The sequence below is a fragment of the Typopeltis vanoorti genome, chromosome 8 (assembly GCF_054136105.1).
Source record: "Typopeltis vanoorti isolate ZY-2024b chromosome 8, IOZ_Tvanoo_1.0, whole genome shotgun sequence".
Lineage (NCBI taxonomy): Eukaryota > Metazoa > Arthropoda > Arachnida > Uropygi > Thelyphonidae > Typopeltis > Typopeltis vanoorti.
In genome coordinates, this window is record NC_143556.1 from 69,997,905 (window position 1) to 70,025,804 (window position 27,900).

General features: G+C 35.4%; 1 protein-coding gene across 1 annotated transcript in view; it reads left to right on the plus strand.

The window, feature by feature from the left end:
- LOC150104082 (transient receptor potential cation channel subfamily M member-like 2) overlaps window positions 1-27,900 on the plus strand; it is a 580,140-nt gene that overhangs the window by 116,961 nt on the left and 435,279 nt on the right. Inside the window, exons 6-8 of the mRNA XM_090396744.1 lie at window positions 2,151-2,346; window positions 9,645-9,801; window positions 22,143-22,236. Of these exons, the coding sequence (XP_090252870.1) occupies window positions 2,151-2,346; window positions 9,645-9,801; window positions 22,143-22,236 (447 nt within the window). The remainder of the gene's footprint in view (window positions 1-2,150; window positions 2,347-9,644; window positions 9,802-22,142; window positions 22,237-27,900) is intronic.

A 27,900-nucleotide genomic window follows, 5' to 3' on the forward strand; every position in this document is an offset into this window, starting at 1 on the left:
TATTTTTATACAATTCACTTGTGAGAAAATTCGCTCCACGCATGCAGATGAATGTGGCAGAATAGTAAGATTTGTCATAAAATATCACAGTAAACCATATTATTATTATTCATGCCATCTTTTATGTCAGTCAATGAATGCCAGTATCTTTAGGAATTGGTAGATCTGATGCTACGAGATGATAACTTCTCCACTCATCATCTATTTGATTTAACCTAATATCATCAACAAGTGAGGGGAATTGAGCAACAAGAGGAATAATGGTAGATGGTGACTGGCTAGGGTCACTAGCAACTTTTGGGTCCAAGATTCGTAATTTTGCAAAAATGCTGTCTTCTTCGAAGACAAATTTTTTCTTTATTTGCGAACTAAGTTCCACAAGAACCTTTAAACAATCATTTTTAAATCTCAACAAAATAGAGTTATCTTCGAAAGGGTTTCTAATTAAGTGTGCCATTGCTCTACCACCAAAGTAAATATCATTGACATTTTTATAGTTGTTTTGGTTTCTTGGATCAATTTCTGATAATTTAGCTGTTCTTAAAATCTCATCTTTAATGAAGCAACTAAGTAAATTGAGATATTCTGTTGATACATTTAGGAATAGTTGGTGTAACCTGAAATGCTCTGATTGAAAATCTATATTAAGTGTATTTACTTTTTTAAGAATATACTGAAGGAAAAAAAGCATTGGTCTGGTTCCAAGGTCAGTAAGTGTATCATAAATTTTTTTTTGGCATTATCAATTTTATCTGTCCTTGATTCATTTTGAAAGCATAGAACTAATGCATCATACTGTTCTAAAATAGTTGATATCACTTTTTCCCTCGACAGCCACCTGGTTTGAGCAAGTTTGGGAATTTTATGTGTAGCTATATCAGCAGCTTCTTGAATGAGTACAAAATCTCTTTGCTGCTTAGCACTGCGGGAGAAGTAGGAGGTTAAATCCTTTAGAAAAGCTTCTAAGTATGAGGGTAAAACACTATCTGCATGACTAGCGCATAGAGAAAATGAATGACAAATGCAGCCCACCACAAAAACAGATGGGACATCATCTTTCAACAGTTTCTGAAATCCACTGTTAACACCCATCATGGAGGAACAGTTATCACTACCAAACCCAATGATATTGCTAAGGGGAATGCCATGATCCAGCAGAAGAGTTTTGACAGCACTGTAAAGACTTTTAGCATTTTTGTTCTCTACACATACTATGTCTAGTAATGCATCAGCTACATCTTTTTTATCTGTATCAAAACACCGTACAACAACAGCCAAGATTTGAGTGACGGAGATATCTGTACTCTCATCTATTATAATTGAAAATTTTTGATTCTTGCATATTTCGGTAAGTTGAGACTTTTCATGGAATGATATTCCATCCTGAAAAACATAAGAAAGTTTAGTTTTCTTCATTGCCAACTTTCCAGCAATTTGGCTATCCGGAAATGCGTGTTTATACATCGTTACAAAATGATCAATATGAGAAAATGGGACGTTATGCTCAGAAAAGAAGCTAGCAATTATTAACTCACTCTTAGCTAATTGTTTATCCTCTGTTGATGCTTTCTTATTAAGAAATTGAGTAATAACAGCTACCAACTTAGCAGACTAAAATTACTTTTATGTTTCGCTGCATTTGTTCGCAGATTTGTTTGCGTTTTTAAATATAATATTACAACACTTACAGTAACTGGTATCTTTGCTGTTCATGTCTTGCTGCAGCCAATCTTTTAATTCAGGATATTTTAACCAATCTTCTTTAAATGCTTGAGAATATCACTTCTGTTTTTTTTTTGATAGTTCCATATAGTTGGATTGGAATTACCATAAATATGAAAATAAGTAAAAATATTGATAATATAAACAATTTGTCAAACACTGTACAAGCACAAGGATATCTATGATAACATTTTGTGTAGATACTGCATTGCTTCAATTTATCATTTTTTAAAAAATTTGCTTTTAAAAAAAATGATAACTCTGAATCCATTTGAATGAAAACCATCTGCCATATATCCTTCCATCCATCAAACATATTCCACAGAAATATAGATGAGATAGCTTTAATATAAATAATCCCTTTTTGATTAATTTTAGTCTATAATAAAAATAGATGTATTCATATTATTTTGTTTTTAAAATCTTAGAATCCCATCGGAATTCTGACTGCTACTCTCTCGGTTCGAATGAGATTCCTGTTGTAGCATTACTTATTCAAGGAGGTTATGATTGTGCTCGTCTTGTTATAGATCATCTAAAGAAACAGCTACCTGTAGTGGTACTTCGGGGAACTGGTGGACTTGCAGATCTCTTGGCTTTTGCATATACTGAAGTGTTTCAGAGGTAGGACCTAAATAAATTGCATATAAATATATTTATTTATACACAGTAAAGAATATATTATATATTATACATAGATATTTTAAAACATTTTCATTTATACAAATAGAACATGCTGGAAGCTGCTTGATGCTTCCAGTTTTTGAATAAAAACAGTTTTGTAAGGAAACTGCAACAATTAAAATTTTATTTAAATATTATGTACATTGCTTAAATTATATTTAACAAGAAATATTACACTTGTGAGCTAAACATTATGACCATGCAACCTGTTTCTGACCAACCAAACTGCACTATAGGCTTGAAACAGGCCATTGGTGGTGGTAGTGGCAGTATCCTAGCAGTGATTGTTCTCATGGACTTTACTACATCCACTCATTGCCATTGAACACACCCTGATTGCTAATTCTCACATGGAAATTGTTTTGGACCAAGTATTGCCCCACATGGTGACAATGTGGCCTGATGGATCTGAACTTATCTAGCAAGAAAAACACTCCATGTTACAAGGCTTTCATTGTGCAAGCACAATTTGAAGAGCATGTCCAAGCATTTTGTGTATCCCCCCCCCCCCAGCTGCCTAACATTTGTGGAATTATGTAGAATGCAGCACCTCATTTAATTGCTAATCTCTGGGGAATTATTCTGACTAGTTGGTCCAGAATACCTCAGGACACCTGTGGTTTGTTGGAGTTGATGTGGAAACAGATGCAAGCCATGGAGTCAGAAGACTCATTGTGGGAGCTCTATTATTCATACACTACCCATCATTTACATAATACCTGTCATACTTCTTAAACTCATTCACTGACAAAGCACCCACAATCACCTTTAGCAACCTATTCCACCTGTTCACCACCCTCCAATCATAAAACCTAACTCTGACACACTTGCTAACCATACTCTTACACAACTTCCACTGGTGACCCTTTGTTCTCTCCCTTCTTGACATATACTGAAAAAAAGTCTTCAGTGTTAATCCTATAAAACCCCTTTAATAACTTAAAATGCTTCTTTCATGTCTCCTGTTTTTTGCCTCTCACCTAATTTTTGAAGCTTACAGACCTTTTATCTTTTCTCATAGAGAGCATTCCACAGACCTGTCACAGTCTTTGTCACTCACCTCTGGATCCTCTCTACAACTTCTTCATCACCACAGAATCTGGGAGTCCAGATCTGTGCAGTAGTTCAGATGTGGCCTTATTAAGGCCTTATGTAGGGGAACAATAACCTCTCTGTCCTTGCTTGTTAGTGTGTTCTTCAACAACATTTACTATGATGTACTGTTTTAGTTATCTCTGCAGTATGTCCTCTAAAACTTGAACTCATTGTCCACAATCACACCCAAGTCCCTGGCCTCATCAGTTTATTGTAGTTCAGTTCCATCAATATAGTACACAGCCACTATAGTACATAGTACACTGCCATGTGTGCAGCTTCCCAACTATTTACGTTTTGCCCTTACTGCTAGTCAGTTTAAATATTCCTGCAGGATCTTTGCATCATCTTCATTTACCATTGCTCTTCCCAGTTTAGCATCATCATCAAACAAATTAATATTTCCTGTCAAAGTATTTCCTGTATTATTGATATACAAATGATAAACAACGGACCAAGTACTGAGCCCTGTGGTACACCATTGGTCACTTGCCTCCTCCATAAACCATTTTTTGATATCTGTCCATCAGCTACACTCTAATCCAAATCACCAGATTCATATCCATTCCCATTTGCTCTAATTTATGCAAGAGAGTTCTATGTGGAATCTTGTCAAATGCTTTTGCAAAGTCTGACAATATGACTGATTAGCCTTATCCAACTCCATTGTCACTTGATTATAAAAAGTAACTATCTTATATAAATCTTTCCATCCCATCACAAAACTTCTGTACCTTATCGTATCATATTTCGATCCATCAATCTTTGATTCTATCTTTCACCATTTTTTCCAATTCCTTAACTACCACTCTTGAGATGCTGATTGGCTTATAATCACCTGCTTCTGTCTTGGAGCTTCCTTTATGCAAGGGACTATTTTGCCCTCTTTCCACTCCATTTGCACCTCTCACTACTGAGGCTTAAATTAAACAGCTTGGTCACAGGAACTGTTAATTCCCTTGCACATTCTCCTAATACATGGGCTGATATGGCATCTAATCCCATGGCTGTGTTCATATTGAGGGTCTGCAATATTTTAAACACCTCCATTTCTTCAACCTCTATTCTCTTATCAATGTTGCATCTGACATTGCAATGTCGCTACTTAGATGGTACACCCCTGCAAAACGCTCACTCAGGAATTCAACAGTCTGGTTTGGTTTTATTACCTCCTTGCTGTCAGCACTTTGGAAAATTTTTTTTAAAAACCGAGGGATACATATTGTGGTTACTTTATATATATATATACTGTACAACCACAGATGCGAGACTCCTCGACACTTCTGCGCATGTCAGAAGAAGGTGAATCCATTCCAATAATAGGGTAATCAATGTGTTTTCACTTCCGTTTTCACAATGCGTTAAGCACTTTCATTTCTTCAACCTTTATTCTCCCATCGGTCAATATTACCATTGCAATGTTATCCCTGAAAAATGCTCACTTATCACAATCAAATAGTTGTATTAGTAATTCAACTATTTGATTTGTTCTACATAAACTGTTACCTTCCCACCATCAGCACATTTTACAGTCATCCTTCCATGGGCATTCCTCCTTTTACTTACCACATAGCAAAAGACTCCTTAGGGTTTCTTTTGGTTTCATCAGCTGGCTTTCTTCTCATAATTAGCTTTAACCTTCCTTACCAGTCACCCTTCTTGCCTGCGCCTTTTACTGCTCACTGGCATGCTGATCATCTTTTCTTTATATTTCCTCCACAACATTTTCTTTGTCTGCAGCTCCTGGTTAATGATGCTATTCATCCATCTAACTGCTACTCTAGGTATACATTCAGATACTGCTTTCTTCAAACACCCCTTGACCATCTCTCATGTACCAACAGCATCTCATGTAGTCTTGATCATGAAGAAAATTCTTCATGATCAAGACTACATGATCACTTTTTTCCAGGTGGTGGCAGCATAGCTAGATTGGTTAGTGTTAAGTTCCCTGATGCATCAGATCTAGCACTCTTTAACCTCTTGTTCCCTCCATTAGTTTCTTCAGGTAATTGTCTCTCAGGAGTTGTATAAATTTAATTTCCTTCACTAGGTGTGACCATTCCTCTTCCCAATCTATGTCCCCATAATTGAAATCTCCCATAATAATTACTTGACCTGTACTCATCATGCTAATTTATGAGTGCATGTCATCTATATTCTCCCATATATCCCCTGGATTATAGCAGCAACAGTTACATATTTAGTCCCGTGAGCCTCTATCTCACACTAGATAGCCTCAAATGAACTGCCCTCTGAATACCTGTCTCCCTGATGTGCTTCTACTCTTTTTTGGCTATAAATCCTCTGCTATCATTAGCAAAATCCCTCTCTGCATCCTGTTCCTTCTGTCCTCTCTGAAGACACCATATTCTTTGCATTCTATTCCTATGACCATATCATCCTCAGTCAATCACATTTCACTAATGCCTATAACTTTTGGCCAAATTGTGCTAACCAATGCCAAAAACTCATCACCCTCATTTCAAATACTTTTGGCATTAATATACATAAACTGCAATGCCCCTTCATCCCACAACCTCCCTTACACCTTGCACTACTTCGCCCATTAAAGTTAACCTGGGGTTGCTATATTTTGCATCACATGATTATTCTCCCACTTACTAACTTCTAAGTTACCTGGACCAATGCCCACCTGCATCCCTCCCAAACATTCTAGTTTCCCTGACTTTGTACTTCCAGACTCTCACTGAACAACACTTTCTCAAGACTCCTGACACCAAATTTAGATGCAAGCCATCCATCAAACTTACTCCACAAATCCACATACTTAACACCATCCTCCTGCACAGACAATGCATGGATTCATTTGCAATCATCTCTCCATCTCAGCTTGCTGTTTCATACTGTGGCAATAGACTCACAACTTTTACTTTCTCACTTTTCTTTTTTGAATGCACTACCAACGCTTTCATGTCTTCTCACATATCACACTTGCCACCTGCTAAATCATTTGTACCAGCCAAAATTTAACATCTTTTATCTTTGCTCCAGGAAAACATGATTTCATCATTCTCTTCTCAAGCACTCCTCATATCAATGAATCATCACACAAAATCCAATCCTTATTTCATGCTTTTGTTCTTTCATGCTCTGCTTTCTCTTTCCTTTCTTTTGCTTCTGTATCATACCAACTGACAGATATTTATCCAACCACTCAATCTCACGTTTTGTTCTCTGAAGAACTCCACAACTAACTTTTCCATTACCATTTTGCATTCTCTGCATGTTACATTGTGCATCACTCATACCACTCACAACACTAACTATGCCAATCGCATTATCACGTATTTTCTCTTTCAGCTCACTGCTATCACTCTTCTTCCTCTCTTCACACTTATGACATTTGTTTGTGAAACACTTTTGATAAACATGTTTCCCAGTTGATTCTCCTTCCAAAAATCTCTTGTTCTACAAAGGCCATACAATTTGCACATGCATCAGATGCACATTAAAATTGTCAGCCATTGTTTTGCTCATTAGCCCCTGACACGCAATGCAGTGTAAATGTTAAGCCTTTAAAAATCAGAAAACTAAGCACATTATCCTTACAGTTAATCACACAAACACTCATAAATATAATGATTCAAAAAGAATGACTTAATTGTTGCTAAATTTACTGAATGACTTAATTTTGCTTAGATGACTTAATTGTCTAAATTTAATTGTATTTTTTTTTAAGTTATTTAATTTTCATTTAAATAAATCAATTTATTTTTTCCCTCTTTCCACTCCATTTGCACCTCTCAATACTGAGGCTTAAATTAAACAGCTTAGTCACAGGAGATGTTAATTCCCTTGCACATTCTCCTAATACATGAGCTGATATGGCATCTAATCCCATGGCTGTGCTCGTATTGAGGGGTCTGCAATATTTTAAACACCTCCATTTCTTCAACCTTTATTCTCTTATCCAGTTCTTTTGGCACCAAATTCACCTCTTGCACTATCTTCCATCCTCTCGTAGCCAAGAATATACGAACATGTAACACTTTTCATGTAACAAACCTTACTAATAGGTCACTTTTATGGCTTAGTTTGGTATTATGTGCTTGGAGAAATTGTTGTTCAGTGAATGAGTAAATATAGGTAGTGAAGGAATGCTGGGTATGGCAGGGTGCTGCATGAGAACTTGGACATGTGCACTAGGATATATGATAGAGATTGTTATGACAGAGAGAGAATGAATGATAATTTAGAAGGATATAATAAATTTAGTTTAATCCTTTATCCAATTGTAAGCAAAAACAAAGTTTGCACCTGAAAATATCTTTAGGACTGAGGTAAGGTGGTACATCCCTTGGCAACTCGTAGCAAAGGTGGACCAAGCTCTCATCACTCCTTGTCTCAATAGCTCCCATAATACAAAGCACATCTCCTTGTGGACATGTATACTGCCATGCATTAAGGGAAGGGCCACTACCCAGACCGGTTTCGACTTTTATTGAAATCTCATCAGTGGGAGGCAGAACCAGAGTGGTGATACTAAGGCAGAAGCAATGGAGAGGTCATATCCACCTATACGAGTTGCCAACCGGTCTGCCACCTTATTATTAAATTACTCTGGATTTAGAGAAAGATGCTGCAAGTTTATTTTACACTTGGTTAGACTATAATAAATTTAGTTTAATCCTTTATCCAAGTGTAAGCAAACAAAGTTTGTGCCTGAAAATATCTTCAGGACTGAGGTAAGGTGGTACATCCCTTGGCAACTCGTCGCAAAGGTGGATTAAGCTCTCATCTCTCCTTGTCTCAGTATCTCCCATAATGCAAAGCACATCTCCTTGCGGTATAGGTGGATATGACCTCTCCATTGCTTCTGCCTTAGTATCACCACTCTGGGTCTGCCTTTGACAAGATTTCAATAAAGGTCGAAACCGGTCATAGCAGTATACATGTCCACAAGGAGATGTGCTTTGCATGGTATAAAATACAACAATCTTAGATATGCTGATGATACTATTCTAATAATGCAGAAAACAGAAACAAATTAATTAAATTACTGCAGCTACTAATCGAAGAAGTAAAGAATTGGCATTAGATTTAAATGCAAAAAAAAAAGACCAAATTTATGAAAATCTCAGAAGAAAACAGATCCGAGCCAGAAATATTCATAAACAATATGAAATTTGAACATACAACAGAATACAAATATTTAGGCACCTACTTTACTGCAGATGGAAAGCAAGATAAAGAAATAAAAATAAGAACAGCCATAGCTAAATATGTATTATTATATAGTAATACATCTTTAGATAGAGGAATCTACTGGAAAAATAAAGATCTGCTCAGAAGTTCTGTGGGTATTGAGACAAAGAAAAGAATGATAAGAACAGTAGTGTAGCCAATTTTCACATGTGGAAGTGAGACCTGTATATTCAAAAAGAGAGTAAGACAAGAGATAGAGGCCTTTGAAATGTGGTGCTATAGGAGAGCTCTGAAAATCTCATGGACAGAACATGTGACAAATACAGATGTCCTACAGATAATGAGAACACAGTGATCTTTATTACAGGAAATGATCCAGAGAAAGATGAGATTGGCAGGATATGTACTGAGAGGTTCAGCAGGACAGAGGATACTAACAGTTTTAGAAGGAAAACTTATGGGAAAAGGATCAAGAGGAAAAAAAAACAAAGGACATGGCTTGAAGATATAAGATCATGGACAGGATCACATGGCTATGCAGAAACAAAAAGGAAAGCCACCAAGAGAGAGAGAGAACTGGAAGAACATGGTGCTGCACCCTCTCACTGAGGAATCTACATGAAGAAGAATCACTACTATACAAGAATGCAGTTATGAAGCACATCACTTTACAAATCTGTTCAGTCATTACCTTGCTTATATTAGTAATACACTTATTTTCTCCAATGCTCAGCTAATTGCCCAACAGAGTAGTGTCTAAACCACCCAGCTTAGTAGCATAAAATCAGTTCTACTTTGTAAAATGCATAAAATTAATTTTACTTTGTGAAATAAAATGTGATATGCTAGCAGATAAAAAATGCTTAGTAAAATAATTATAAAATTAGAGGAGGAAACTCTTTATTTTATCTTATCAAATTATATGTGCAGTTAATATTTTAATAAGATTCAAAAATGGTGTTACTATTTTTCAGACCTCAGAATATTCAAGATGCAGAATTTATAGAAACTTTTCTGAAACCAGAATTGTCAAGAAAGATTGCTCATCATTTCCCTAAATTTAGAGATAATACACTTGCTAGAAATATGTTCCGAGATAGGGTTGTTGAATGTGTACGGTTTGCACATCAGGTAAATATAGTTTTTTTTTTTTTTTTTTTTTTTTCATGGAGGAGAGATACCGACATCTAATTGGTATCTCTCCTACATGCATACATACTTCTCACATTTTATAGTTCTAAGCTGCTGATTTAGTTCTAGAAACAAATTTTATCTAAAGGTTTGATAGCCATCATCATCATTCCTAGTAATATGCTTCACTCTCTAATGCATATTATTTCTGTTGATATGAGAACTGCTAATGCATGACCAGTTCATAGGAAATTAAAGAGATCAATTAATCCAGTTGTTATAGTTCTTTATTAGCCTAAATCATCATCATTATTATTATTATTTATCACTTCCAGGGAGTCCAAGGACTCATTGAGGAAGGGTATCTACTCTACAACTCCGTCTCCACCATTCAATCACCAACTGACCACAACTACACCAATGCCATCTACCGCCGACCATCACTGGTATTTCCACAGACAATCACAAACATCCATGCCCATGGAGGGATTCGAACCTGCAGCCTTTTTCCTGGAGAGCAGATACGCTATCCACTCGGCCAACAAGGCTGGCAAAAGGCTCAGAAAAAGTTCCTCTAGTCAGCGACTAGAATAGAACTTGTGACGCTCTTTCTTCAGCGCTGAGGAGTGTAAGGGACACCTCCACTGAGCTACACAGGCTCCAATGATGATCATGAATTCCATTGGTCATTTTTTAAAAATGTAATCTGTATATAAATTTAGACTATATTTTAAATACTATAATCCGCATTTTCTAGATGGAAAAAATCAACACTAATTATTATTATCATCAGCAAACTTCCATGAAGTCAAGACTCATCATGGAAGGTTCAAACAAAAATATTCTCTTTATTCCCTTATGTGCGATCCTCTAATGTAGAATTCCCTTGGTTTGTCCACCTACTGAGGGATAGGCCCCTGAATCAAACAGTCCACCTGACACTCCCTTAGTTGCTCTCTTTTTTTTTTTTTTAACCACTTCCAATATTTCTACATCTTGAAACCATTCAACCAGATCTGTGCACAGTAATTCAAATGCATCCCTTTTATTTCTGCATGTCATCAAGATTACAGTTTCATTTGAAATCAAGGGGTCATTGGCCCTTTCCCTCATTGCAATAATCTGCTGTGTCATTTATCATGGTATGACCATTTAATTCAGGTTATTTTTCTGTCAAATTATTTATAGTTTCCTTACCTAATTCAGTATGTTCCTACCATTTGACATTGGTATTGCATCCAGTGTTCAGAACCCTACACAACATCTAATTGGTATCTCCCACTCATCTATACAAACATTTATTCAAATCTTTTCATAATATCAGTTTTTCTTCTCATAGCACTACACCCATGTTTTCATCATCTGGAAATGATTCCCTGTCAAATCTAAATAGCCTTAATATATATTCAATCAGTGTGTGTGTGTGTGTGTGTGTGTGTACATACAGCTGATCCTTGAACAATGTGGGGGTTAGGGGCACTGGCTCCTCCTGTGCAGTTGAAAATCCATGTATAACTTTTGATTCCCCAACTGCTCAGTTTCATATAATACATATAACACATATTTTGTATGTTATATATATTATATTTTCTATTCTTACAATAAAGTCAGCTAGAGGAAAAAAAAATGTTATTAAGTAAATAATAAGGAAGAGAAAATACATTTATAATACCGTACTGTGTTTATTGATACCATAAGTTTAAGTCATCTGTTTACAAGATGAATCATCTGTCTGTCCTATATCAATATTGTCTTATATGATACAGAACACTGTAGATGTTATATGTATTACTAATACTAGACATCAAAAATTAAAAGATAATGTGAAAAATAAATTTATATTTATTTACAGGCAGGGCCGGCGCTACCATTTAGGCAAACTAGGCAACTGCCTAGGCCGCAAACCACGAAGGGGGCACAAAACTTCAAGCTATGCTTTATTCATACTTTACTAAAATATCAAAATTAAATAGTGATATATGATTTAGGTATCGATTCTTTTTCCTTATCCCTCACACATCACACTATTTTACTATTTAACTCTTGGTTCTTTTTTGTTCATTACCTAAATGATTTGAACTTACCCATTTAAAATTCAGTCAAGATAAATATTTTAAAACATTAACATTTTAAAATATTAAATTTCGGTTTGTAACTTTTTTTTTTTTTGTAAATGACTTATAACGGAGAATTTTCAAATTAATTGAAAAAGAAAATAAAAAAAGCCCTATTAATTTAACTATTAATTTAACCTGAAAGACAAGTTTATTTTGTTTAATGTCAATTAGAAATATTTTAGTTTATGAAATAAGGGGTGCACTTGTAAACTTTGCCTAGGGCACAAAATAACCTGTCACCGACAGTATTTATAGGTATAGCAATTAATGCATTGATAACAGAGAGGCAGCAATATGATTGATTTATGGTAGTCTAGTGTAATCGATATGATTGATTTATGGTAGTCTAGTGTAATCGATATGATTGCTTCATGTTAGCTTATCCTATACACTAATGAATAAATCATTATAAAATTTTTATTTTATGCTAATTAATTAATTGATTAAATTTAACTAATTAATAACAGTTAATTTTATGCAACTATGATTTAATACTGCATCTTTATTTGTTTATATTTCTCTCGACTGTGAATGGCACTACATACGGTCTGTAAGTGTCCATGTGCATAAGTTTGATAAATTTTAACAATTTGTAATAGATTTCTGTATATTAGTCCATGGTTAGCCTAGTGGCTGTGCACTTTGCAACCATATGCCTGGGGAAGGAGTGTCCTAGGTTCGATTCCCGTCAGTGACGTGAGGAGCTGAAGGATCTTCCTCAGCCATCGCCAAGTTAGCCGGTCTTGGGCATGGACAGGTTTTTTCCCTAGTTTATCCCGGGGTTTTTCATCCCGCAAAACAGGCAAACCGGCCTTGAGAACTCAACACTACAGACATGGGATACACCGGGGAGTAGGGCTGACCACCTTATCCTGTGAACGGTTTGAGGTCTGATGATTAATAAACCCTCGACACTGTAAGGTAAAAGAGGGAAAAGGAAGAGGAGATGATGAGTTCTGCATATTTTATGGTAGTAAATGTATAATAGACTAGTATTTACATATATTTTATGCATTAATGACATACCTAACTTTTTCTTAATTTTTCTGATATTTCTAGGTTACAAGGTTCATCTGTGAGTGTTTTCAAATTGTCACAAATCTCCAAAAAATTTTCTGCTATATTTATTGAAAAAAATCTGCATTTAAATGGACCTGTGCAGTTCAAACCTGTGTTCAAGGATCAACTGCACGTTCACGCGCACACACACATACACACAGTAAGTTAAGCAATAATTTCCTTAAAGCAGACAATTATGGTACATATGTGACTTTCCATTTCTGAAATTCTGCAACCCCAACCACAGCATTCTCATATCATACTACCATGCTTCTATCCAATTCACTGATCTATTATCCAGTATTATCCACTAATATATTATCCATTCCCAATTTTATTATTATTATTACATGGATATCTCATGACTTCTGAAGACTTACCATGGTTGGCTCACTAAAGATTAACATTTCACCAACCACTAACCATTATTCACACAATACTGTTTGTGCTTTTCTCTCTCTCTGAACTTATTTACTGACAAAGCCCTCATGACTGATTGCCAGCTCATTCCACTCAACTCATTCACCACTCAAGGCAAAAATAAAAATAAAATATAGTCCTCGTATCTTTCTAACCACATTCTTATTAAATTTCCAGGGATGAATCCTTGTTTTTTCTCTCTCTCTCTCTCCCTTTAGTTATATACTAAAAAATTTCCTCTGCCTCAGTCCTATAAATCTGTTTTCATAAATTGATACATTTCCATCATATCTCCTATTTTCTGAATATCAACCAACTTCTGCAACACACAAACCCCCACTCAATCCTGAATGGGAGCATTCCACCATTCACTCTTGGTCACTTGCTTCTGAATCCTCTTTGCCTTTTTCTCATTCCCATGAAACCCAGGTTACCAAATCAGTGTACAGTAGGTCCTGATATGGCCATATTAAAACCTTACACTGACTTAGTTCATCTTCTCTGGACCATTTCCAATAAATCCTAATCCCCCCCCCCCTGAAAACCAGGTGACCAAATCTGTGCACAGTAATCCATATATAGCCTGATCAAAGCCTTATACAAGGGAATCATAACCTCGTTGCTTCTGCATGTCAACATCCTCCTCATTATTTCTATAATCTGTTGTGGTGTTCTTACAATTTTAGCAGTATGACCATTAAACTTCAAGTCTCTGTCCACCATCACTCCCAGATCTCTCATCCTTTCCACCTCTTTCCAAATATCCCCATTAACTGTATACTCTGCATCCCAATTTTGCCTACCAAATTTCAAAACCTTGCACTTTACAACATTAAACTGATAGCTCCACTCACTTGCCCTCTCGCATAGCCTCTTGAGATCTTCCTGCAATGCCATAAATCTGCCCTACTTCTCATAGTGAAGAATTTATGGAGAGAAAAACACATTGAAGTAATTATTTTACTTATAATTAAGAAAATAACACTCAACGTTTCGACCCCTGTATTGAGGTCATCATTAGAAAAACATACATATGTACAGGACACAAGCTACATGACACAACACAAAAGTAATATAAATCTAAATGCTTTGTTAATTGTTTACCATAGCCTGACTTCTAGTGGGAAAAAAAATTAATCAAAAATATTATTAAATAAAATATATACAAAAATGAAAATTAATTCACAAAATAAAATAAACTTTATATACATATTAGTATAATAATATATAGATGATATAAAAAATAGTTTTATAGTGGAACTACATTAAACAATTTCTATAGTCCTCTCAAATTAAGGTTTTCTTCTGTTTAGGATTGTTCTGGATGCTATATGACTGAAGATGAGTCTTCCAGATTCTTGGAATTATTAATCCATCCTTCTTGTTTAGCTTAGGATGATGTTTCAGAATCTCACAGGTTGTTTTGAACTTTCTTTCAAACCAGGTTTTGGTGCGGTGTAGGGACACGGTACCATTCCAATTGATTCTATGACATGTTTGTAGTGCATGGCCTGACAGGCTTGTTTTACTATAGTGGAGGAATTTAATGTGGCATTTATGTTTGTCTTTTCTTATAGGGATGGTGCACCCTGTTTCACCTATGTAGGGCAGGTTGCAGGTGCACTGAATTTTGTAAATTCAGTGCACATTTCCTTTCCAGCCGTTCCCCTGGGATGGGTGGGCAAGGTATCTTTGTTATCATCCTCCACATTCCCCAGCTTGTGGCAACACCCCCACCAAACATCTCATTCTGTCAACCTTTACCTCTCACCATACTGCTTCAAAACTGCTGTCACTTTTTTGCCCTTGTATCTCAACCTTGTGTGGATATAATTCCCCTGCTATCATGAGCAGTGCTCTCCCTCTTTTTTTTGCCCTTCCTATCATCACAAAACATCATATTCTTCTATTTCTATTCCCTTCAAGATATGATTCTCATCCAACCATGTTTCACTTATTCCAACTATTTCTGGGCAAATAAACTCAATCAATGCAACAATTTCATTTTCCTTATTTCTGATACTCCTAACATTCATGAATAAGCATAGCAACTCATTTCTTGGTCTATAACTAGTCCTATTCATGCTGCTCCTCTTTTGTAACCTTACCACAGTTGCTGCTGTCTTCTCACCTCTCAGATCAACTACTTCCCATATTATTCCAGGCCATTTCATTCCTGTGCTGACCATTCCCATACATACATTCATTACCTATTTCAGAATCCACTCTCCTTACACTGTGTCTCCCTAATGTCTCTGGTCCACCCCTGTTTCCCTGTTCAACTTGCATTCGCATTCTCACATTCTAACCTCCATTCGCATTCGTGTCACCTAGTCCACTCTTCTGCTCATTTACATCATCTCTGACTTCCACTGATACCTTCTTTGCATCACTGCTTACACTTCCTTCCAGGTCACCTGGAAAGCAGCCTTTCCAGCTGACACACTCCAAAACCATTCTGATGCAGTTTATTATTGTTATACAGTTCCAAACTCATCCCATGCATTTGCAAACTGCACAGCTTTCTCTTCAGACATTTCTGCTAACATTTCATTCAAGATCATCGCTCTCTACCTCAACTCATCATTATCATACCCAGTCAACACACAAGCTACTCTTCATGCCACATTTTTTTTTTCCCTTTCCTCAATAATTTCCTGATCCTCACACATTTTCTCTTTGCCCAACCAAATCATTCTTTCCATCCATAACTACTAACTCCCTCACATGCTTACTTCTCATATCCAGCACCTCAGTCACTCTGTTCATATTTGCTACTTCTTTTTCTCCACTGTCTTTCATTTTATTCTTTTGCAGTCTTATGCTCATATCTACCATACATCTAATTTCATTTTGTATATGTGTCATCTCATTTCTCATCTTAATCGTTTCATTCTTCAATTTTTGCATTTCACAATGTTCTTACTATTGTTTTGTCAATCAGACATTCTGCCATTTTCACAGTCACACCAGCTCTTGCACTGTCAGTCAGGCTCACTTCTGTTTCCACATTTATGCTCTCTTTTCTTTTTTCAGCTATTTCTGTATTCACTATCACATTCTCTTCTGGCTATCATTCTTAGTCTTACACCCATCACTGCCTTTCGCCTGGTATTTTTTACTTCCCTTTCATAACTTCCATTCAAATCACCGCAGCCTATTAATATATCACACTTTCACTTTCTGCAGACCTTCACCCTCTCACTTCTTTTGTTTAATGTCTCACAAACACATCTGTAACATTCGCCCATGCATACATATTACACCTCGACAACAATCAGTAAAATCTACACCACACAATACACTTGATTTTTGTACCATGTTTCTTGTTATTTTTTCTGCCTTTTTGTCTTTGTTAACTGTTATACACAAAATTCTCTACTAAATCTACTAACACCTTCAATAATTAATATGCATTCAGTCTCAGTATCACTAATTAAATAAATTTTCAGAAAAATGCATATAATTCTTCAAAAATATTCAAAAAATAAAAGTTATCTTTGCTCCAGAGATACTACCAAATACATAACTTTTTCAACTGGGTTCAGGTCTCTAATAAGAATGATGTTGAGCCCATCTCAGAGTATATGATGAACTTATAAAATGCAACAATGCTCACAGATGTTATGACAAATTAGAGAGACAGATTCTAGAATCTAAGGAAATTGTTCTTGACCCCATTCACATTAATAGCAACTAAGCTATAGTTTGCCAGACTCTCACAGCTCTGCCATTCAGTATTGGAAATCGCAAGACCTTACATGCACACATGCCCATGATGCTGTAGCCAGAGTTCTTTCTTCCATTTAAATGTTAATCTCTGTTGTTTTATACATTCTGCTATGTAGAAATCCAGTACTTGTACGGTTCTCTCTGATATTTTTTGTCCTTTTCACTTACACCTGACGAAGTCTGTTCTCAGATGAAACTAGTTGTGTATATTAATAAAGTTTAACTCAAAACCTCGGTTTTCAGTCATTAAATAATTTTAATACACACACACACATGTCCACGCGGTTAGCCAAGTGGCTATGCGCCTCGCAACTATTTGCCTGGGAAAGGAGTGTCCTGGGTTCGATTTCCGTCGCTGACATGAGGGGCTTAGGATATTTCTCAGACATAGCCAATTAGCCAGTCTTGGGCATGGACTGCAGGTTTTTTCTCCCCAGTTTATCTGGGGTTTTTCATCCCACAAGCAGGCAAACCGGCCTTGAGAACTCAGCTCTTCTACCAACATAGGATACATCGGGAGGCATAGGGCTAACCACCTTATTCTTGAGTACGGTTGTGGTTAAATGAATAGAAAAGCCTTGACAGCACAAGGTAAAAGAGGGGGGGGGGAGGAAGAAGAAGAAGAATATATATACATTTTATCTGAACTAATTAAGAAGATGAGGTGTTTCAGTTATTGAATGCACATGTATTTTGAAAATGATTCCGCTTTTCCTACATAGGAAAGATATGTTGTATGCTGTTATTGTTTACAGAGCTAGTTTAACCACGCTACTGGCCATGACGTCTATAGACGTCAAGGTTATCATGGATGCGAAGTGCATATTAAAATTGTAATACCATTGATATTACATTGAAATATATGATGGATACGAAGCGTATGAGGATGCGTATTTGATTAATAATGGCTGGTAAGGTGGTTGATATGACAGGTGCACTTTGAGTAATTATATTAAAGAAAATGATAATAAAATTACGTAAATGTTATCATAATGATGTAAATCAGTATAAGCCAGCGATTTTCCTGCGAGAGGCCTTCAGGTGTGCCACGAGATTTATGAAAACAAATTAATTGAAAGAAATAATGTCTTAATTTGTGCATTTATTTATTAGGTCTGGTCTTCCATCTTCTTGTGTGTGTAAATCAGTCAAATTTATGCCTATATTTTGCCAGATCAGCAAAAAAATTAAAAGAATATATTTTTAGTGTGCCGCAGAATTTTAATAATTAGTCTAGGTGTGCCGTGTTATGAAAAAGGTTGAAAATCACTGGTATAAGCTAAATTGCCATCTGCGGCTGCAATACTAGTCTTTACCTTTTCCTCCAATGCTAATATTTTCAGATGAAGAAATTCATCTCTCATCTAATAACAATTACAAACATCCCATGCCTATTGCGAGTTTCAAATCCACAGCTCATTGGTGGGAGAGGATATGCTATCTAGTTGGTTGTTAATGACATGATATTTCTGATTAGAGTATTTTTTGAACAGTTCACAAGAGAAATAATTAATTATGTATTTCACTTTGGGAACATCTAGTGTCATAAAATACTAGTATTGGAGGAAAAGGTAAAGACTAGTATTGAAACTGCAGATGGCAATTTAGCTTATGTTGATTTACATCATTATGATAACATTTACTTAATTTTATTATCATTTTCTTTAATATAATTACTCAAAAGTGCAACCTATGATCTTAAACTAGCTCTGAAACAATAGCAGCATATGAGATGTCTTTACTATGCAGGAAAAGTGCAGTGATTTTCAAAATACACATGTATTCAATAACTGAAACACCTGGAAGATTCCTAAGGAGTAGAAAAAAGGCAAAATAGTACAGAAGCTTCCAATTATAGACCAATCTGTATAACTGCAGTTGTAGTCAAGGTATTAGGGTTGGTTAGGAATAGAATACAGGGTTGGATTGATCTTTAAGATAGTCAGCATGGATTTGTAAAGGGTAGGTCTTGTTTTAACAATTTACTTGCATTTATAATAAGGTAACGAAAATGTTAGACAAGGGAGAATCATATTGGTTAGATGGACTGGAGATTGGCTCTCTGAGCGATACTCACTTTCAAAGCTTTGTAAATTACAAGTATGATTTCTTTTATCATGATGCTTATTATGATAAAAGAAATCATAGTTGTAATTTACAACTATGTACATAAAAAGGAAAGTTAGGAGTGAGTGCAACAGGCCCGTATTTTTAACATTACCACCCTTTTTATGTTTTTTAATAGGAGCAAGTAACAAGAGAAAAAGGGAAATATCCGATATAAATATTAAGATCGGAGGAAATACTTTAGATCAATTAGAGAGTTATATATATTTGGGTTAACTAATTACAGAGAATGGAAAGTGTGATAAGGAAATATTAAGAAGAATAGAAATTGCTAGGTCAACCTTCATTAGCATGAAAAACATTCTGATCTCAAGGGAAATTCACACAAAAACAAGAATTAGGCTGTCCAAATGCTACGTATTTGGATTTGAAATTGGAACTGATCACTATTTAGTCTTGAGCAGGATAAAATTGAATTTCTTATTGAAAAGAATAACATGTATGAAAGTTTTAAAGTGAATAAAAGTTGAGCAGCTCTCAGATGTGAACTGAAGACTAAAACACACAAAGATTATTCAAGAAAAAATGAAAGAGTTTGAGAACAGGAACCAAACCTTGGGGATTCAGTGACATGCCTTGAAGAAAACCCTGATTGATTCAGCCAGAGAAGCATGTGGTGAGGTTGTCTGAAAGATAGAAAAATCAGAACTCCATGGTGGAGACAGGAAGTTAAACAAGCAGTAAAGGAAAAGAAGAAAGCATATCAAAAGTTCTTGGCAAATAAGTCAGCTTGTGCTCTTAGAAAATTCAGAGACAAATGTAAGAAAGCTAAACACTGTGTAAAACTAGCTAAACAAAAGTCATGGGAAGACTTTGGCAAGAATATAGAAAATAAATATCAAGAAGGTGGCAAAATATTCTGGAGGTTGTTGAAGAAGCTTAGAAATGGAGGAAAGAGTGCTGTAAAAGGAGTTAGAGATGAGAAAGGTGACATGAAAATGGGAGAAAAAGATATCCTTGAAGTGTGGAGTATTTTGAAAAATTGCTAAACGAAACAAGCAGTGATAGCGCAGTGGTAAAAACACTCAACAGCCATGCAGTCAGGAATACATATCCAAGTATGGTGGCATAAAAGTCTTACAGTGGCTGCACTGCATAGTTTAGAAGGCCTGGACAGAGGGACGAATTCCCGATGATTGGAATAGAGCTCTCATAGTACTCATATACAAAAAGAGAAATAAAACTGAATGTGAGAATTGCAGATGTATTTCCCTACTGAGTGTTCCTGGTAAGATTTATGCAAGTATATTTGAGAAACGGTTGAGAAGAATTGTGGAAGAAAAGCTTGGTGAAGAACAAGCTGGATTCAGGCCAAATAGAGGTTGTCAGGTTCAGATATTCACTTTACAACAAATAGTGGAGAAATCATGGGAATATAACAAAGATCTGTATTTAAGTTTTGTCAATTTGGAAAAGGCATATGACAAGGTGCCAAGAGAGAAGCTATTCACTCCACTACAGTTATATGGTGTCGATGGGGCATTATATTAAGCAATAGTTAGTCTTTATTTGAGTTGTAAGTCAGCAGTTAGAATTGAAGGAAGTACAGGAAGATGGCTTAATGTTAAATCTGGTGTCAGACAAGGATGTACATTATCCCCTCTGTTATTCCCTCTATTATCTATATGGATTACATTATGAAGGAAAGGACAGACAATCACAAACATCCATGCCCATGGTAGGATTCGAACCTGCAGCCTTTTTGCTGGAGAGCAGATATGCTAACCACTCGGCCAACCAGGCCAGCAGTTCCCAGTTTCTCAGTTTTCTTTTGGAAGCTTCATCATTATCCTTAAATACAAAAAGTTCATTTCATATGGGTTTACATCTTAGCTGAATATGCTTTCTGCATACTGTATCGAAAAGGAACTGTCCTTTGCTTCGGGGGAATCTATATAATTTCTTCAGCTCTCAATAATGGCCATAAAATATACATTTCTTAACTCATACCTGTTTTTCCTCTAAAGCAAAAAATAAATTTTTGCACAGTCTTTCTTAAAAAAAAGAACGTATTTCTTTCATATTTCTTTGGAATATCAGTTCCTTTCCTACTTCTTTAGAATATGAAGATAATTTTAAAGTTATTATTATAATTATTATTACATAACACCTCCAAGGAGTCTAAATACTCATCATTTGTTCCCCTCATAACGCTGTTATCCATCTTTTTGGCTTCAGAAATTCCCTTAAAACTATTTTCTCCCTTAGAACTTCCACCTCCCTTCTCTAGAATGTCGTGTCTTTTTCTGTTCTAATGAATGAATGAATGCGACAGATGTTCTATTTTTCTCTCTCGCACTTATTCAACTTCCTCTTCGGAAGTACGATGTTCGCACTACTGTTTGACTCGATAATGTTTTGGTTTCCTGAAGTGGCTTGAAGTCCCATAGCTTCTAGATTGGGATTCCATATTATATATTGTTTAGCCATCCCTTTATACTCCATTACTGAAATATACAATTAGCTTGTTTTTTTTTAGGTGCAATTCCACATATTCCAGAATACAGGAACAAATTGCGGGGGGAAGGGGTATTCAGTTATGCACAGATTTGTTTTAAATCGGTTTTGTGTAATCAATCCATTTACTTTTATCCATTGAATGTCCTTCAAGGATTCAATTGTGTTATTATAGTCAACACCAACTTCTGCCATTAATGCAGAGAATAAATTATAAATAAAATTATGACAAGTATTAGATAGTTAAAGAATGCTCAAGTATTGTGTTATGAGATATAATAAAAGCTTATTTTATTATTATTATTATATGTACTGTGTGAATCCTGTCATTATTTTAAATATATTTTTATAAATCAGAGATATATATAAAAAAAAATATTGTATTGATTGGTGTTTTTAAAGTTGCAATTTATTTCTTACCTAATTTAGGATGATCAAGTGTACCTTACTCAGCTGAATTTACACAGTCATTCTTGCAATCTGGAAAATTTAGATGAATATCTTTTGAGGTCACTTTTCAAATGTAAGCATACATTATATGAGAACTGAAAAAACTGAACAGATCCATTCATAATCATATGTATTCCACATATGATTATGAATTCTGTCCTTTGAATTCCTAGAAAATTTTTGAATCTTTCTTGTCTCAAGACTCAGGACAAGCAGCTCAACACATTATAAATTTAAATTTACAAATCTGAAACAGAAAAGCAAAATTATTATAATTTTATAAGTTTTTAGTAGAATGAGTACATATTATAGATGATGGTTAAAATTTTATTACGAATAAAAATAGTTATCGACTGCAATTAATGCAATGCTATTCATTATTTTATACATTGATTTGTGTGTCTTTTAAATATAATACAATAATATCATTATATGACTAATCTGACTATGAATCAAATGCAATGAAACAGTCACATGTAAAGCCATTTTTATTACTCTTAGCCACTCCAAGTCAGTTTGTTCACAAAATTACTCATTTTATCAGTTAGTTTGTTAGTTAAATGAAAGCAGTGAACAGTAAACTAAAAACACGTGGAATGCATTTTTATGTTTACTGTCTAACATGAACTTACCTATTTGCATTTTAACAGTTATTCAACATTTAATCACTTTGTGACCTTTGTATTTATTTGTTTTGATGTGTCCACTCCAGAAGAAGCCACCATCAGTTTTACTTTAGATGGTGAAACTGTTCAGTGTAATTTATTTATTTAGGTAACAATTAATAAATTCCTATGTTCTATGTACTGAAGTCTTTTATATTTCAGTACATGGCAGGAAGGAAGAGAACGAGAGGTTACCCATGGAAATTGTGTAAGTAAGAGTGTAGTTAGTAAGGGTGTTAGGACTAGATTTTTTACTTGAAGGGTGGTGAATGGGTGGAATGGGTTGCTAGAGGTAGTTGTGAGTACTTCATCAGAGACAGAGCTTAAGGAGAATTATGATAGGCATTGCATGAATAATGGGTTTCTCCATGATATTTCTTCTGCCTCCATGTAGAAACTCTTATAATAAAAAAGACATATATTAAAGAATTAGTATAACTGGATCACCATTTTAATCTTGCTTGGGATGAATAGACCAGTATTGGAAATAAAAGGTATTTCAGCATTGTTGTTTATTCAGATAATGCAAAACGTTTTAGCTTAGGATTAGTTTGTATACCTGAAAAAATGTTTGTCAGCTAATATTCAAAATATTGAGAACTCATGAATCCAAGAATTTGGAATAATTTTGAAAAACAATATGTGGCAATAATGACAGATGGAGCAACCATGAAGCTGAAATTTGATTGTTGAAAGCTCAGATGAAAATTTACCCACTGTGTGTGTGGGGGGGGGAGAGTTTAAAAACTAATGGGAATTTAATATTATTTGCTTGGTATTTTTTATTATGAGGGACAAGTAATGTGAATATTGAGAAATTTAGAATAAAGCAGAGATAAATAACACTGACATTTATTGAGTCCCCAAAATAAACAAAATTCTTAACATGTTACTATGTGCTCTGAGAGAGAACATATAGAAAAAAATGTAAGAAACTGAAGTATTGTGTGGAAAGTTTTTTACCAAGATTTTTTAAAGATACCAAGAAATTTTATACTTGGTTTTAATCTTTATCCCAAGTAAGCAAAATAATGTTTTGCATATGTAATATATTCATGTCTAAGCTACTTGTATATAAAGGCTGATGACTTCATATTACTTGCTTTAGTAGGTATCCCATAATGCAAAACACAACCCCTTTTGGGCATGTATAATGCAATGCATAATGGGAAAAAGCCACTATCCAGAGCAGTTTCGACCTAACATACTATATTGCTATATATGACTATATAGCCATATAGCTATATAGGCTATATATGATTTCTGCATTACTTCAACCTTGGTATCTCCCCCAAGTCTGGCTTCCACCGACGAGACCTCAATAAAGGTCGAAACCAGTCTGGATAGTGGCTATTTCCCATTATGCATTGCATTATACATGCCTGAAAGGGAGTGTGCTTTGCATTATGGTTTACATACTAAGGCAAGTGATACGAAGTCGTCAGCCTCTATATACAAGTTGCTTAGACGTGAATATATTTCATGCTCAAAACATTGTTTTTCTTACTTGGGATAAGGATTAAAACCAATCGGCCGGCCTGGTTGGCCGAGTGGTTAGCGTATCTGTTCTCCAACCAAAAAGCTGCTGGTTCGAATCCTGCCGTGGGCATGGATGTTTGTGATTATCTCTGTGAAAATACTGGTGGTGGTAGTGGTCGGCAGTAGATTGCATTGGTGTAGATGATGAAAGTAGTTGTAGTTGGTGAATTGAGTGGTGGAGACAGAGAGTTGTAGTAGAGTAAGTGCCCTCCCTCGATGAGTCTTTGGACTCCCTGGAGGTGTCATGTAATAATAATAATAAAAGTATAAAATTTCCTGGATACAGAATACTTTTACAAGAATACTCTAATGAAGTATTCTGTAAATGTTGCTAAACAATAGAAATGAGAAAACTTTGGTAAGAATATTATTATAAACTCAGACCTCCATAGAGTCAAAAGACGTATATTAAATGATATAAAATCCTTTATATCATTTAATATTTGTATAATATTAAATGATTTTAAAAAAATCAGTATATTCATACATTGCTTGAAAAGAAGTCAACGAACAACATAGTGTGAGGAACAAACAGCCATGTGATCCACCTTAATAAGATGTAGGACTTTCTGTGATGACTGCAGCAATCCTATGAGACATACTTTCCACACGTATACAATAGCAATCAATGGGAATTTTTGACCATTCTTCTTCTTCTTATAGGCATGTAATGTGGTCCTGGACTGCTGTGGGGAAGACGTCCCATGACCTAACCTGATGCTCCTGTTCATCCCATAGATGTTCATTAGGATTGAGATCAGGGCTCAATCCTAATGACCAGTTAAATGTGGTGAAGTTCGTGTCCACAAACCCCGCATTTACAGCAACAGCCTTATGATATACTGCATTGTCTTGCTGAAATAGATCATGATCAGTTCTGTAGAAATCCACGAAGTATGAAGCATTGCATTGTCCAGAATGTTCAGATACCTCTCAGACTCTCAGAGTTTTCTGTTCATGACACTACAAACAGAGGTCCGAGGCTAAACCAAGAAAAACAGAACATACCATCATACTGCCCACTCCATCATTGTTGAAGTTACACACTCTGGTAAGAGAACATTCGCTGGGAATCTGCAACACCCACACCTGTCCATCTGCTTGGTGGAGGCATAGCATGGTTCATCGCTCCATAACGCTTCCATATCCCAGTGTACATGCTCTTTGCACCACTGAAGACGATGCTGCTTGTTGATTTGGGTAATGTGTGACTTGCATATTGCAGTCCTGCCATGGAAGCCATGTTGTGAGCCTCGGTTCTGAATGTTTTTGTGCAGATTCATGTTCCAGTCAATGCTTGGAACTCTGCATTCAATGTGTCACCTGAGAAATAGCTGTTTTTACGTTATCTTCCGTAGCACTCTATGATCACGTTCAGTGAGTGTGGTGAGTTACCCAGATAAACTTACAGATGACTCCCTGAGCTTTCATTCCAGTATGGTATCACTGATTGTTGACCTGGGATGGCCTAATTTTTCAACAACTTGCCAAACAGATAGGCTTGCAACATGGCATCCTATCACAATGATTCTTTCGAACACTGTCAGTTCCCCTCTTGCAGCAATTTCACATGGACACAGTTGCACTGACTTGGGAGCATCATATTCCTTTAATTTATACCAGCTACAAACATGACTTATTACATGGCACAATGAACCTTGCCCATGAGGGTGTCTGTTGACTTCTTTCGAAGCAGTGCATATTGTTATTGTTGATGTAAGTAAATATTTTTATTAAGAAGGAGAATTTGTTTACGTTCCTTGCACTTTAACAGAAATCAACTAGGAGCACATATGCTAAACAGATACTACAATTGGATTGGTCAGTTTCTCAACTTCGCACCAGTGTCACCTGCACAAAAATGATCCAGTACTTTTATTATTAGTATGCAGGCACTCTTGTTGCCATGTTATCACCACATCTTGTGTGCAAGTCATAGTGAATGTGATTCATGGCTGACATAACATTTCATCTTAACAACCTCAGTAAACAATTTCAAAGGGAAAATCAATTGTTATTGAAATGTTTTCAATACTTATGAGCTTCAAAATGCAAATTGCAGTTATTCATGTCACAATTTATAAAAGGTGAATTAGCTCATTTTACAACATGTTGTGTGTTGATTCCAAATAATGAGTTATTAAAGTGAAAATTTTGCCTTGTTTAGAAAATTTTTGCACAGAATTTCAAGTTTGATATTTTTTTTTTTCACTTAGAAATGGAAAAAGGACAAGTTAAATCTCTTTATAGATCCTTTTTCCATGTATGTTAAAAATTATGAATCAAATTTGCAACTTGAAATAACAGAGCTGCAGAATTTGACACTATTGAAAAGCAAACATAGTCTTATCTTGATTTTGATAAACTCCTTGATCCTGAAAAATGCAAATGTTTAAGAAGAGAAGCTTTAAAAATTGCATCATCATTTGGAAGGACATACGTATGGGAACAAACATTCTCTCTCTCTCTTATGAAATTAAACAAGTCATCACTATGTACAAATTACACAGATGCAAATTTGAGAGACTTACTGATAATAGTAACTTCCAGTTTACTGGTGGATATCTGAAAAATTGTTGATTCAAAAAATGTATGTATCATATTAAAATGCTATTTTCAATAACCATATCTTTTGAACTTCATATACCTTTATCTTCCTAAACATTCACTTTTTTAAAAAAAATGCAGTCTGCATAAATGTAACAGTTACTTGATTTGGCCCATGGCAGCATTTAGGTTGTGCACCTCTGCCTTAAACCTTTTCATAGTATCTGCACTCACCACACTTTCAGACAATTCATTCCACTCACCAACATGTAAAAGAACCTGCTCTTTACTCCTTTGCTCATATCTTCCTTATAAATATTCTAGTGATGACCTCTTGTTCTGATTACAGGAAAATTCATCGAAAAGCGAATTCATCGAAAAGGCAATTCATCGAATGAACAATTCATCGAAAAACAATTCACCGAAAATTTTAAATTTTCGATAATGTTATGGTAAAAGTAATCCATTTAGAACAAAAACTGAACCATGCAGACAGCTTCTTGTACCAACAACTTCTATCAAGTCAATTAAGTCAGAGAGCTTTTGTAATACAGTACATAACTTGGACATATTATTTCTTTGTCGCCCCAAATATAGCTAAACTGAAAACTGGGACGGTTCGACATTTTCTTGTAAAAGTTTCAAATAGCGAATCTGAGTAAAATTCATCCTATAATAATTGCTGTATTGAAGTCGCATATTACTACTAGCAACAATAATAATAATGAAGCCCGCATAATTCAGTCGGTAAAAACGAAGCCATTTAGTTAGAAAGACCTGGGTAGTTGGATCCCATTTATGCATAATTTTTATCAGTCCTGTTCTGCTAAAAGTAAGTTAGAGCCATAATATAGATACGGCTGGGCTTTTCTTCTGGAAACAGGCAAATCAGTCCCACGAACAGACGTGAAACAGTTATCAGACAAGAAAGACTATAAAAACCATATTGTTCTATAATTTTTCCCCTATGAAAGTAGCATTGTAAT